Raw genomic sequence first — 14,321 nt, 5'->3', positions numbered from 1 at the left:
TGTCGATTGGTGATTTATTCATTGAAGAGAAGTCAATAGCACACAACTTAGAAATCTTGCAAAATTAGGCAAGATGTTGAGAATAAGAGACCTGATATGAGTTTATAAATTAGTTAGCTACGCCCTATATTACTAGTTAGTTTTATAGTGAAACTTCAATTTCTTTACAAGCAAAAGTTAAAAAAAAACAAACAAATTAGTATATAGAGCACGACGCCACTCATGAATTATGAAAGATGGGCTAACACCTCGTTTGAAATTGCTTTTAAAATAACTAGAAACGCTTTTGATGAAATTAATTTTGGATTTCAAAAGCACTTAAAATGCTTTTTCAAAAAAGCACCATATATATACTTCTTAATAGAACACTTTCAAACAGCCCAAATGTGTTTTTCTAGAATTCATTTAAATTTTTATTAATGATTGGTTTCAAAAACATTTTAAGCAAAAACACTTTAATCATTTTAAAAATACTTCCAAACGAGTTCGAAATAGTTATGCTATTTCACTTGTAAGTGAAATACATTTAGATTCAACTTGCGTGAATAACAAGTTTGACGTTAAATTATGGCTGACTCATTGTGTTAGATTAATCTTGTTTTTGGATGGCTCCTAACTAAACATGCCATCCGAAAATGACTTGGGCCCAATGGCCCATCACACAAAACTTGCATAGCACTCTTTAGTCTTACAATCTAGTGATATTTTTCGTAATTTGTAAGTGTATGACAAACACTTTGCAAAGCCACATTTTCCAATATCGTTTATTAAAAAAAAAAAATTAAAATATAAAAAAGAAAAAGAAAAAAGAAATTCTACTTCCAATTCCTCCTTCCTTCTCCTTCACAAGACAGCCCAGCGAGGAAAATCTCATGTGCTAGGGTTTCTGAACCACTCCAAGCTCGTTCAGAGACGGAATCCATGCCCAGAAGCCACTCCGTACGACTCTCTTAGCCCTCTACCTTCCCAAAGGTTATTAATTTCTACAATTTGCGCTTTTTTCCTACTCTTTCAATTACATTCGTCGAGTATCACTTTACCTTCCGCAGGATATAATTCCTTTTCTGTTTGGTTGGCGCAAAAAATTTAAATATGATTCGAATTTTTTGAATGTAATTATCCCAGTTGGTTTCAGTTCTGCTGGGTTGTAATAATTTTGGGAATTCTGATTTTTTTTTTAGTTTCTTGTGTTTTCTTGGCCACCAAACGTAGGGTTAGGTAGATGGATGTGGATTAAATTGATGGATTATAATTCCGATTTTGTTTTAATATAGTTGAGTGAGTTAGAAGAAAGAGACTTGGTTAGAATTATGCTTTCAAATGTTTAAAATTTGAGGTTTCTAGCTGGGTTTTGATTGTTTGGCTGAACTTTTAAGGTTGATGGTGGCTGTGAGAAATAAGTTCTTAGTTGGTAGATAATTGAGATTAGTTTTGATGTCATTCAGGTTTGATTCTGAACGGGCTTGGTTGATATTTTTGAGAAGCGCATATTTTTATAGTTGAGTCTTTGAGTAAAAGAAAGTCATGTCTGGAAGAAATCGTGGACCACCTCATGCTGGATTGCCCCCTCCGGTTCATGAATCTCCATATGGAAGAGGACTTGGGCCGATACCCCATCCAGCATTAGTCGAGGAAATGCGAGAATCTCAGCTTGGCATGGGTCCCAGACAACGTCCTCCCCACCCTGCAATAATAGAGGAGCATCTTGCGGCTCAACATCAAGATATACAAGGACTTCTAGGTGATAACCAAAGGCTAGCTGCAACCCATGTCGCACTTAAGCAGGAATTGGAGGCTGCCCAATTTGAGTTGCAGCGAATGGCTTACCATGTTGATTCACTGCGGGCAGACAAGGATGTTCAAATGAGAGATTTGTATGACAAGTCTGTTCGTTTGGAAGTGGACCTTCGTGGAGTTGAGGCCATGCGGAATGAACTTCTTCAGGTTCGTACTGATATCAAGGAGCTCACTGCTGCGAGGCAGGACCTCTCGGCTCAGGCACAAGCGATGACACAAGATTTGGCTAGAATGACTGCTGATTTGCAACAAGCACCAGCTTTGAGAGCAGAAATTGAAGCAATGAAACAGGAATTGCAACGTGCTAGGTAGATTTTGCATGATTTATTATTGTGCTTGAATTTAATTTTTATGTTTTGACTATAATCTATGGATTTGTTTTAACCATATGAGTTTTTGGTTGCATTTAGAGCTGCCATTGAGTATGAAAAGAAAGGATATGCAGAGAATTATGAGCATGGTCAGATCATGGAGAAGAATTTGACATCGATGGCTAGGGAGCTGGAGAAACTTCGTGCAGAAATTGCTAATACTGAGAAGAGAGCACGAGCTGCAGCTGCTGTTGGAAATCCAGGTATACATTGGAACTTTTTTAAATTGGTTGTCACAGTCACATTGAAGCCATATGCACAGATTGATGATAATTATATGTTATATGTTCTTTACTTGGAGCTTCACATGAAATTGCTGTGGGTTGTCTTTTAATTTTCTCTAAAGCTGTAGGTTATAATGCAAATTATGGCAATCTTGAAGCAGGATATGCAGGAAATCCCTATCCTGCCAACTATGGCATGAATCCTGTAAGTTTTGTTCTCTTTCATGAATTCATAATAGGCGTTGTGAGTGTGCATGCCTGATTAAAGCATTGATGTTTTTGTTTTGTATGTGCCCACGCAATAATGCATATCTGTGTAAACTGCTGGGCTATTATGCATGCATTATTTTCCTCTAAGTGAGGATATGTTTTCATTAGTTCCTCCCTCATTGTTCAGGTACATAGTGGTGCTGAAAATTTTCCTCAGTATGCTCCTATGCCCGGTTCGTCAGGTGCTTATGACATGCAGCGAGCTCAGGGACACAGATAAGCTAGTTCATCCATGATGCTGAGCCCCCGTCCTGACTGGTATCTTGGCTGCAACGTATTAGATGCTTAGATCTGTGATTGAAGTGTTATCTGATAGTAGACATTTTGGAAATTTTCTTGTTTATTTGGCCTTTAGTAACTGTACCTAAACACATCACAAATCATATTGCCTTGATGGTGCAGTAAAGTTTTCATAATTTGGTGTTCTTTGATGCACATATTGTACTATGTTCTCTAAAATGAATTTCATTATGATATCAATGCTCCGTTTCCTTAATATATAAACATTGCCAGCTGTTGTATATAGATAGCTGATAATATTTTCTGAATTTTGTTTGTACTTTTTTTGTGCTCTTCATATATCAGATGCTTGGTTTGTTAGGTCAGTTTGTTGAATTTTGTCTGGTTTGAAGCAAGAACATTGCTAGTGTTTTACAGTCCCTTGATTGTGAATTCGTGTCATTTACTTGTGAACTCTGTTATGTTAGCAAATATGGTTTATTAATACTCTTCCTATTTGTTGTTTAAGGTTAGTTTCTCTTTGCATCTTGTTTGCCCATATATATTAAGGCTAATTAGGTTTCTGCCCTAGAAGCTTTCTTGCTTGTGCACTTTGGATTACTGTAGTGTTAGGGGAGCAGTCCTGCTAGAAGAAATTTTACTAGAAGCACAACAATTTTTTATCAAAGTCCAAGTGCTTTTACAATCCTAAAGGACTGTTAAGTTTTCTGTCGAACATTTTCAGAATCACTTTTGGTTATTTGAAAGCGTTCTTCCAAATGCTGTGCCAAACAGGCCCAGAATGTTTATAAGTTGATCTTTGATAATTGGTAGTACAACTTCTTCAATTCATATGAGGACTCAAGTTCTTTATCATTGTAGCTTGTCATTTCTTCTTTCCTTATTATTATGTAAGCACTTGGTGAATTTGTTTTGTGCTAACCTATGATCAATGTATTTTTTATATTTCTATACCTAGGGTTTCTTGTTCCCCTTTTGTATTAAGCAATATTGTTATTTTCCAGTCTGTTGACTTTGTACATCTTGTAATATTTGTCCATTCTATTATATTATCGTTGCCTCATTTTCGTATCATAATGGTCGTGCTAGCTTAGCTAGCTTAAAACTCAGGAAAGTTAACTTTTCATGGAATCATATAAAGGAAGAAAATATCACACAACCACACACATGAGAAGATAAACGCTCTAAAACTACTGTATTATTTTGTATAGCCCACATTAAATTAACATGGTGTGAATCAACTCTTCATGTTTATTTGGTGAGTTGGTTATGATTTTGATTTTAATGTTTGGAGATACCAGTTGTGGAGTTTTGGTTGTATTTGGCGAGACTCAGACTCTAATTACAAACAATTAGTCAGACATTTTTTTAATTCATGCAAAATTATTCAAAAGAGTAAGCTTTGTGGGATTGGTAATATCATTTTTAGTTCCAAAACAAGGAATAAGGAAGAATTCATTTTGAATCTGTAAAAGGTGTAGCAACATCAATTAATATTAGAACTGCATGTAAAAATTTCTTTGGATATTGGACTGAATACTCAAGGACAGACCATTAACTTATTATATTTCATAGATTTAATAGAAAATTGCCGTTTAAGATTTTGTTTGCCATTGTTTTACTGTTAGTGCTAATAACCAAATTTTTGCAGCAGTACATAAACAAACTTGTTAGCCATGGGCTTTATTTTAGTTTTGTTAGACATTGTTGGGTGGCTTATGTTGTAATTTGGGGGTCTCAAGTGAGTATGTTGGTTTCCATTGAGTTATGCTGCTCATGAGTGGAAGCGCTCCTCAAAATCACTTACAATCACCGGTGCAGGCTGGCTGTGAAGTTTAATGAGCTGTTACCCCTTGCTTGATTTGTTATGTCCAGGAAACCTTTGCACCCAGGAAACTTGATTCTGTTTGGAAGTCAATTTTCACTGCTGATAATTTGAGTTAGATTCCTTGTATCTGTTTTCTTAGTGGAACAATTTAGTTAGTTTGTCGGCACGGCTAGGAAAATCTTAGTAAAGTGGTCCTTCTTTCTCTCTCTTCTATCTCCCCTCGTTCTCTTCGCTCATTGTGCATGGCATATGTGGAACAGTAAGTTTGTCGGCACGGCTAGGAAAATCTTAGTAAAGTGTTCCCTCTTTCTCTCTCCTCTCATTGTGCATGGCATATGTAAAGAGAGGTCTTCATTCTTCCCCTTCACTTTTGACTTATGGATTATAAGTTCTATAGTCATTCATTTATTTATTAAAACTATGGTGAGACAATTTGTGGGACAACGGGAGTCGACTGTTCAAGGCATAGATTTTTTAGTTGTGAACTTGTGAGAAAGTGCTCAATTTTTTGATGAGTTTTTTCAGTGAGTTTAGTTCATGAGATGCTCTTAAGGAAACTTTCTTTCCGTATCTCGCTTCTTTTAGAACAACAACAGCATAAATGTAAGGAGTGTATTCATAGCATGAGGTATGCTGTTCATTGAGAAGACCTTCAACAATGGAGCTGCAGAATGAGTTTCCAGTCAAGTAAGTGATTTGAATTTCTGACTTTTCCCAGTCTTTGTTTGTTCTTCTATGTTTTTCTAAATATTCCCCTCTTAGTTGTTACCGCAAAATTGGGTTTTCTTTAGAACTGGACTCATAAGTTTTGTGTCCAAACCCCTTGTCAGTGGCATTTTTTAGGAAGTTCCTTGTGATCTGTGGTTGAGGTAGTTTGGTGCTTGGTATCCTTGATCCTCTCTTTTACGTCTGTTGGGTCTTAGACTTCAAATCAATGGACTAATGTTTTAGACTTCCATGGTTGCACCTTGGCAGCACGTAGGATTTTATTCTCAGGATATTTTGTTTTGCATTGTTACTGTGATGGGCAAGCTCTGACTGATTCGTATTTCAGGTCTGCTATGTGTGTAGTTAATGTAAAGTTAATTAGAGCTTGCTTTCCTTCTTGACTGCAGTATTTTATATCATAATTTACTAGGAGCAGCAAGTAAAGCTGGATATAAAATTGGATAGTATTTTGGTAGAACAAAAGCCATTTTGGATACTTTGGATATCAAGTTTAGAATGAAAAGGCTTTACATTGAAGCATGAGGTACTCTTGTTACGAGCATAAGGGAATATAACCTCTTTTGGTTTAGGTATGCAAGGGTTGTAATGAAGCATCTGAGTTGTGGTGCACTATCGAGCTTAATGTCATCTGATGAGAATTTGAAATTACTGACTATGAAATTTTTTTAAAGTATTCATAGTCGAATTAGTCTAGGAGGAGCTGATGTTTTCGGTTGACAGCATTCTTTCTTTTCTTGGCAACATGAAATACATTGCCTGGGTTTGGACCATGAAACCCCCCTTGGTAGATTTACCACCAGCTCTCACCACAGAAACTTTATGCGCAACATTTAGTTTGTGTAGTGCGTTCCATTATGGAAATCACAACTTCATGATCTTAAAATGGTACATGATTTTTCTTTTAGCTTTTACTAGAGCACGGCACTGTTTGGAAGATTATATATGATTCAACTGCTTTATTTGGGTGTTATTTTATACATAGGACTAAATAAACGCATAACTAACTTTCAGATGTAGAACTTTTTATTTAGGCTCTTATGCTGATCTGATCTGATGGTTTAAGCCTTACGTCAGGGCTGCTTAGTTTTCTCTCTGCCTGATACACTAGTTCATCAATCTGATTATACTGCTACCGAAATTTTTTTCCTGTTTTTTGGGGAGGGTGACAGAGGCAGTGTTTAGCTAGTTTATGCATTCAAGTATGTTAAACTCATTTTAGGAAGCTGTATATTGGAGCAGGGTTTAGCTGCATTTGGTACCCTATTGCATGACTTTTCTCGAGTGGAATGGAGATATGAATCCATAACTAATGCTGTATCCTATTGAATTTGTGTTTAATCAAGTCTGTCTTTATGTCCTATTTTCTCTTGAGTTTTGTTCATGATCACTTGCCTCTCTTAGAAATTAGAATTGAGGAAATGCATACATGTTTATATGCTTATCTGGTCTCTGATATTCTTCATGTATGTCTTCATCTCCAGGTTCACAACCTTTTGACCCTGCAAATCTGCTGCCTTCCACGTATGTCCAATGTTCTCTCTAGTTCTGCTCACGATTTCAAATCTGCTCATGAGGTATGTTTAGCCATTCAACTTTGCACCTTTCTTTTTTGGTTTATCATTTCGATACTACTGCTATTTTTGTTTTGTAATTAAACACAGAATACATTATAAATGAGGTAATAGTACCATTGTAGAATTTTTTTTTGAAAAAGAAGACGGATACATGATGTAATAAGCAAATTGGGAGGATACATTATAAGCTACAGTTGAAAATGTTGAATGGGCTCATGTGTGGTGATGCAAGATTGATACTCTTACTAAAGTGACTTGGAAAGTTAGAGCCATGATGCTAGAAATAGTTGTCACATAGGTTAATCTAATGAATTTCCAAAGTAAGCTTATGAGAAGAGTGAAACTTTGCAGAGAGAACAAGGGATTTAGGGTTTTAAAATCTGGATAAAGGTTTCCTAAAAGGTGAAAGAGAATCTTTAATTAATATGCAATGGCTATAGGTGACGATTGACAATTAAACCTCATGGATACCTGTGTTTCAGATTAGACATACACGGATTTGTGGGGAGATTGTAAATGTTGTTGGCAAGAAAGAATCAGCTTGACTCTGGTGGTTCAAGTGGCTCTTGAGAATAGCGACATAGTTACTTTTGGCGCAGGTTTAATGAGAGAACTCAGGTTAAGGTTTTATGGGTCAGTTAAAGTCTACATTTTCAGAAGGAATAAAAAAATATGACCCAGGGGATTACTTCAATTCCTATGCCGCTTAATTTTAAGTTCTGTGACACAGTTCTCAAAGAAAGCTCAAGGGTTGCTGGAACCGTCTTGAATTGAATAATCCCCGTATATGTTAGCAGTTAGATTAGACAAAGACAAGAAGAGAGGGAGTGATTGGAGGGGAGAGATGAAAAAAGAGGAGACTCGGGTAAAAGTAGGGCTCCACCAACTTGGTTTGATTGTGTCTAAAATATTGGGCCCACAATCAAACATAAGTTCTCACAATGATCGATTACTCTTCACACATACACAAAAAGAATGTTGAATTACTCTGACAAGTCTCCATTGAAAAAATAAAAAGAGGAGACATTTCAGACAGTATATATGTGTACTAGGATATATTTAACTACCGAAAATTTATAAGCTGATTCATTTTATTTTCCTTATTAAGTACTTAATGTGTGGTTCAAACCAGTTCCCAATCTTCCTCTCCTTCGTTAAAGAACCATTGACGACTCAACTCCTTACTATCTGGATTGGTCAGCTTCAATTTGTGGAAGAGGCCAAAAACCTTCCTTTTAGAGTCGTCAACCTAGTTCCTCTTATGGAAATGCCTTGTGAAAGCTTTACTGTGGACACAGTTGATGATCCATTTGGGGCAGAGCAATTGATTGCTTCGTAATAACCCACTGAAATCCTTCTAGTAGTGTTTCAACCTAGTCTAGAAGTCTTGTGGACGCCGGTGTTGGAGTTTAGTGTATGACTGCTCCATAGGAACACATTGAAAATCAAATAATCGTGTCCGAATTTGTGGGTCAATAAACATGATTCACAAGTGCTAACCTTGTTTGGCTCGACATTATTTGCATTTTTACGTTTGTATGCAAATGTTTTTATGAATTTATTGCAAGTATTTGCATACATTCAAAGAGTTCTGTTGTATGCAATTTATTTGATGAGTTGAATTATATTCTCAGGTGGTGATTTCTGTATTGCGGCACAAGCTAAAGGCAAGAATGGTTTGGTTCCCTGTTATCTTAATGCAACGAACAAACAACCAGGTGGTTCGATCTTATGATCGAATGTTGGCCGACCATAAATGGTATCCTCCTGCGTACTACGTACTACTTTAATCAGAAGCCACCAGGCAAGATGTGAGAGTTGGCATAATTGGAAACCAAAATAATTTATGCTCAACCGTTTGTAAGATACTAATTTTGTGTTTGGACGAGGGGTTGTAGTAGTACCAAGGGATTTAGTAAGGACTGTAGAAGTGCACTGCAAAGCATTTGATTGATGCATTTGAAATGACTGCTTACAAGGAGCCATTTGAGGGTAGTCTTTCGGTCTCTAGGATTGGATTGGAAGGATAACTTTCTATTTTTCAGGGTAAATTGAGGGTAGTCTTTTGCTGGGTATTATAAATCTCCTGGGTTTGTTTTGATATATTTACAAAGTTCCCTTTTCCCTGCATGCATTATTGTAGGTGGAAACTTACGAATACAAATTTCAGAATCGAGCCCAAGATGAAACGGAATTGGATACATACCGTAGGTAATGTAGACGGGGTTGATACCGAACGTATAGGTAATGTGGTATATGGCGGCGGCGGTGGTGATGATTATGAGGGTGTTGGTGGCATAAATGGTGGTGGCTTCTGGAAAAGAGGTGGCGACGGTGGAAGTGGAAAAGAGGTGGTGGTGGTGGTTGCTTTATTACACAAGGGAGAATGCATAAGAAACACAATAATGGTAAACAATGTCATAAAAACGTTCATTAAAGCTCTCCTCTACTTTTTATGATCTCAAATCAAACCAGACTCCTTTTCTCTTTCAATACATTTTCCTTTAGCCCTTTTGCAATAAATTAAAAAAAAAAAAAAAAAAAAAAGAATCAAGAAATACAAATAAAGAGGCGTTGAAAAGGCAATAAAAACTAAAAACGACATGGTTACCATTTTCAAGTGCCATCCGTTGTTGGAATGGAAGTGCGTCGTTACTTTAAGAGAATTCTAGATCTCGACTGCCATGTGCAAAACACTGTCAACACCTGAAAGCGAAATCAGGTACTCACTAGCCGGAGAGGGAGAGGCAGAGGGAGAGGGAAAGGGAAAATGCAGTCGTCACTCTCGTATCCCCATGGAATCACAGGCTTCTTCAAATTCCAACCGAACCCCATTTCAAACCAATCGCCACTGACATCCAAATCATTCCCCTTCTCTCACTACACCAACACGTCTCTTTCCTCCTCTTCTTCCATTCAACTCGTTCTAAGATCCCACTGCAACTCGCAACCACAATTTCCCAGCAAACCCACTTGGCATCTACCCTCGAATCCCTTTTCACCGATACCAACAGCCAAGAACGCACGATTACCACTAGCTCCGCTTCACTGCGGCATTTCGTCGAACAGCTCCAACGCAAATGCGACTAGGAGTTTCAGGGATTGGGTTGAACTGGTTGGTGAGGCTGTGTCGACTGCATTTCCGATTTGGGTTTCTTTGGGGTGCCTGTTGGGGCTCCTCAAGCCGAGCTCCTTCAATTGGGTCACACCCAACTACAACATCTTTGGTTTAACACTGACCATGCTCGGCATGGGTATGACCCTCACTTTTGCCGACCTTCGTGGCGCCTTGGCTATGCCCAAGGAGTTGCTTGCTGGCTTTGTTCTTCAGTACTCGGTCTGTAGCTCCACATTTCATATGTATAATAATGCTTATATTTACTTGGTACATAATTGAATCGAATACTGAATGTCGTTCCCTACATTTTGTTTGATGCATATAGCTCATTTGTTGTAGTAATTAGCCTTTGCGTTCATATCACATAAAATCGTTGATATTTGTATTAATTTTCCAGTTCAAGCCTTCAAGGAAATGTCTTTTTTTTTTTGGCGACTCCGAATATATAAATTTGTTTAGCACTCTTTACCCCTGCAGAGTTCATCCTCCTGTTATCTTAGGCTCCAGTGTCAACAACTTTGATCTTGCAAACATTTCTAACTCCATGTTGTTTTGTACTGGGGTTAAAAATTATGGTTATGTGTCCTTCGATCTGTTTAGGTGCAAATGTGTAACATTTACTATTTAAATGGTGAGTACTACTTGCAGGTGATGCCTTTATCAGGATATTTTGTGAGCAAGCTTTTGAATTTGCCATCGTATTATGCAGCTGGTTTGATATTGGTTGGTTGCTGCCCAGGTGGTATGTATCTGTGCCAGTCTTTTCGTAGATATCGTTGTTATGTTTACTCAATCTTCACCGCTCTTTCTGAATACAATTTTCCCCCGGTTAATTCTTTGCAGGAACAGCAAGTAACATTGTAACTTATATTGCACGGTACATGAATCATCTGAAATAGTATCAACTTGTCGTAATTGTCCCACCCCTTTATGTTGCCAGCCCCAACAGAGTGTTGGTGAGTTGGATGGGTATGTTATATTGAAAAAATATTACAGGATTGGCACGCCTACATTTCACTTGCACCTTGCGTACCATCTTGCTGCTGAGATGAATAGGACCAAAAGGGATGATGCTAAAACTTTCAAAAACTAGGGTGACAAAAGTCTACTTTACTTTTTTCCCCTCTCCTGGCCAGAGGATCTGATGACCTTGTTGTTTTTGCAGTGGAAATGTGGCACTTTCGGTTTTAATGACAGCAGCAAGCACTTTATCAGCCGTGGTTGGTAAACTGACATAAATTTCTTTTGATATTTTTTTGTTCTTTAAGTGGTGTACTGGTATGGTCCAAATTTTTGCACATACATTGAAAACTGGTTAGAAAGATAAGTTTGAATCAAAGTTTCTGCTAAAACTCGCAGAAAAATTAAATTCTGATTAACATTCTGCAATATCTATTTCTTTTGCCTGTCAAAAGCTACGGGGAGCATCAAACTATCTCCCTTTGGAAATGATTCGTTAAATATGAATCATGAATAAAATTTTCCTTTGTTCGATTCTCAACCTAAAGTGATCTGCTGAAAGATCAGAACTTAACCCACCGTTTGGGCATGGGAAATAAACTTGAAATTTGGACAAAAATCAGAAATTTTAAATTGAAATGACCAATTCCCTTTGGATTTATAATCATAGAAATTTAGTTACCACTTACTATTACTAATGACTTAAATTATAAGCTTTTTTCAAGGAACCTTACTTCTTTTACCCTTTCATATTGTAGATCATGACCCCATTTCTCACAGCTAAACTTGCCGGCCAATATGTTGCAGTAGATGCAGCTGGGCTCTTATTCTCAACACTGCAGGTAAGCTTTCAATCGTTTTGCATTCGTCTTGTTATAGCTGTTGCTGTTTTAAATTATATAAAGGTACCATATGCTTTGAACACAGGTTGTGCTTCTCCCTGTTTTGGCGGGTGCATTTCTGAATCAGTATTTCCAAGGCCTGGTTAAATTCGTCTCCCCCGTGATGCCACCCATTGCTGTAGCAACTGTAGGTGTTCTTTGTGGGAATGCAATTGCCCAGAGTTCATCTGCAATCCTTACGTCTGGTAAACAAGTGGTGCTTGCTTCGGCTCTTCTTCATGCAAGTGGATTTTTCTTTGGATACTTCTTTTCAAGGATGCTTGGGCTTGATGTCACATCATCAAGGACTATCTCCATCGAGGTTGGCATGCAGGTAAGCATCATTGGGTTGTTTTTTTTCTTCTGGATTTTTTAAAAGAGAGTTTCACAGCTTTTCCACTGCTATTTACTTTCTAGTGAAAAGACATTGCATTCATTTATTCAATCGAAAAGACATTACAGTCAATTGTTAATTTCATTCTGTACCAAAGCCATATGATTGCTTGTATTGTGTGGGTGCGCACACGTGTGATGTGTGTGTATGTATGATTGAAAGAATCCATGTCAATTTGTATGCGTTATCGGTTGTCTGCAAGTGTTGTTATCAGCTCTTTTATGTTTCAGAATTCGGTGCTCGGAATTGTTCTAGCCGGTCAGCACTTCGGAAACCCTCTAACTGCAGTACCATGTGCTGTTTCCAGCGTTTCTCATTCAATCTTGGGTAGTGCCTTGGCAGGATTCTGGAGACAGACCGTGCCAACCCAGAAGCAAGATTGAAATGTCATGTAACATCTTTAGACGAGCAGTACAAACTTCAATCCTTCTGTTATCGTATGAGCTGGTATTTGTCGGAATTTATTTTCGTACGTTTTAGCTGCGGAACAGTTGGATTTGCACTTTCCGGTGCTGGTCTGTGAATAAGTTGAACAATGTATGTACTTTGCCTTACAAATGTGAATCCTTTGATTTTCGCTCTGGATTTTAACTCAATGTTTCACATATTTGTTCATGTATCAAAAGTCCTCCAATATTCTATGATTTCAAAGATAATAGCAAGCCAAAATTGCAAAAACATCTTCACCTATTCTGGCTTGCTCTGATTATCATTTCGTTTTCAGTTTTATTTTTTTTAGTTATGTATAGAGGGGGAATACGAAGGATAAAGGAGGGATAAGCAAAGATGGAGGAATGGCCGCGGGAGGTTAGGAAAGAGTAAACAAAATGAAAACTGAAAACTAAATCAATTTCTTGTAGGTTTTGTTTTTATTTGTTATTCTACGTCCAGTCCACCATTTCGATTCTTTATTTTTCCATATATATTCCCTCTATCTCGGACAAGAAAAGTTACAAATAGTCAAATCTAAAAGGAAGATTGAACTAGGAAACAAGAGAGGAGATACACTATTTTAATCAATTGGCCTAATTTACGTATACAAATCCAATTGGTTCGTCTTATATTTCAATTCAAATTCCTAATCCCTAATCCCAAATCAAAACCTCAAAAAGTCTCCCAAACTTCTCAATCAATCACCCCCACCAAATCATTTCCACCAATTTTCATTCGAATAAGATCGTTTATTGTTTACTTATGCGAGAGATGTCTGATTTATGAATTTTTCATTCGGATCGGCAGGCCTTGCAGATGCTTATGTCTGTCCTCTAAGGCTCTAAGGATTTCTTCCAAATATTTAGATATGTGGTCTGCATTTTGAGTCCTACTATAAATCAATGCATTATAAGTTGCTTAGATATTCCACTTGCTAGATATTTGTGGATTCTTGACCGCACATTCAGCCGTTAAATTAAGTAATATATGTTTATACATGAATTTCTACATAGGTTAAATAAAGGGAAGACCCGAAAACTAGAAAACGAGGGATCTCTTTCATTTTCATGTATCGCACCTTGGCATATGTATAATTGATTTGTAGCTTTCAGTTCCTGCATGTGGTAGTAAGCATTAAGCAGTCAAAAGAAAGAGCTGTAAATATTCTATGCATATTGTATATTTTACATGCAACTGCTTATGCCTATTCAAGTTGGTTCTCTTCCTTCTCTAAGACCATCTCCAATGGTTGGGCTAAAAGTCAAATTTTTTAGCCCGAAAAATTTAGCTTTTAGCCCAAAAACAGATTTTATACTCCAACCATTCTACCCTAAAATTTTAGCCCGGGATTATTAAAGAATGAATTTAGGTTTTTTTTTTTGTTAAATTAAATTTTAAAAAATAAATAAAATGTAGACTATCGTAAATTAATTTTATGAACATTTTAATCTAAAAAAATTTAAATTCCGATAAATATTGGGTAGAGTCTAGCCTGATTTATGA

At 37.1% G+C, this 14,321-nt stretch overlaps 2 protein-coding genes across 7 annotated transcripts; both read left to right on the top strand.

Moving 5' to 3' along the window:
• The first annotated feature begins 803 nt into the window (after nt 1–803).
• Nucleotides 804–9,138, top strand: LOC137741951 (protein FLX-like 1). Of its 6 annotated transcripts, none has more exons than XR_011069349.1 (7): nt 832–972; nt 1,446–2,105; nt 2,208–2,371; nt 2,554–2,597; nt 2,790–2,920; nt 6,941–7,033; nt 8,668–9,138. XR_011069349.1 is itself a non-coding variant. In XM_068481655.1 (5 exons), the coding sequence occupies exons 2-5, from the start codon at nt 1,525–1,527 to the stop codon at nt 2,880–2,882; spliced, it is 921 nt and encodes a 306-aa protein (XP_068337756.1). In that variant the 5' UTR covers nt 804–939; nt 1,446–1,524; the 3' UTR covers nt 2,883–3,138. The 6 variants fall into 6 exon arrangements, 4 of the variants coding, with proteins under 4 accessions (XP_068337756.1, XP_068337757.1, XP_068337755.1 ...); XR_011069348.1 differs by having other exon boundaries at nt 2,515–2,597; XM_068481655.1 differs by lacking the exons at nt 6,941–7,033; nt 8,668–9,138 and having other exon boundaries at nt 804–939; nt 2,515–2,597; nt 2,790–3,138.
• Nucleotides 9,139–9,726: 588 nt separating this feature from the next.
• On the top strand, nt 9,727–13,011 carry LOC137742569 (probable sodium/metabolite cotransporter BASS1, chloroplastic). The gene is made up of 7 exons (XM_068482476.1): nt 9,727–10,370; nt 10,800–10,893; nt 10,995–11,028; nt 11,317–11,371; nt 11,870–11,953; nt 12,039–12,326; nt 12,617–13,011. Exons 1-7 carry the CDS (start codon nt 9,804–9,806, stop codon nt 12,767–12,769), a joined length of 1,275 nt encoding a protein of 424 aa, XP_068338577.1. The 5' UTR covers nt 9,727–9,803; the 3' UTR covers nt 12,770–13,011.
• Nucleotides 13,012–14,321: the final 1,310 nt, after the last annotated feature.

This window comes from Pyrus communis, chromosome 8 (assembly GCF_963583255.1).
Source record: "Pyrus communis chromosome 8, drPyrComm1.1, whole genome shotgun sequence".
NCBI lineage: Eukaryota > Viridiplantae > Streptophyta > Magnoliopsida > Rosales > Rosaceae > Pyrus > Pyrus communis.
The sequence above is the reverse complement of the archived record's forward strand: the minus strand, read 5'-3'. Positions and strand labels throughout refer to the sequence as shown.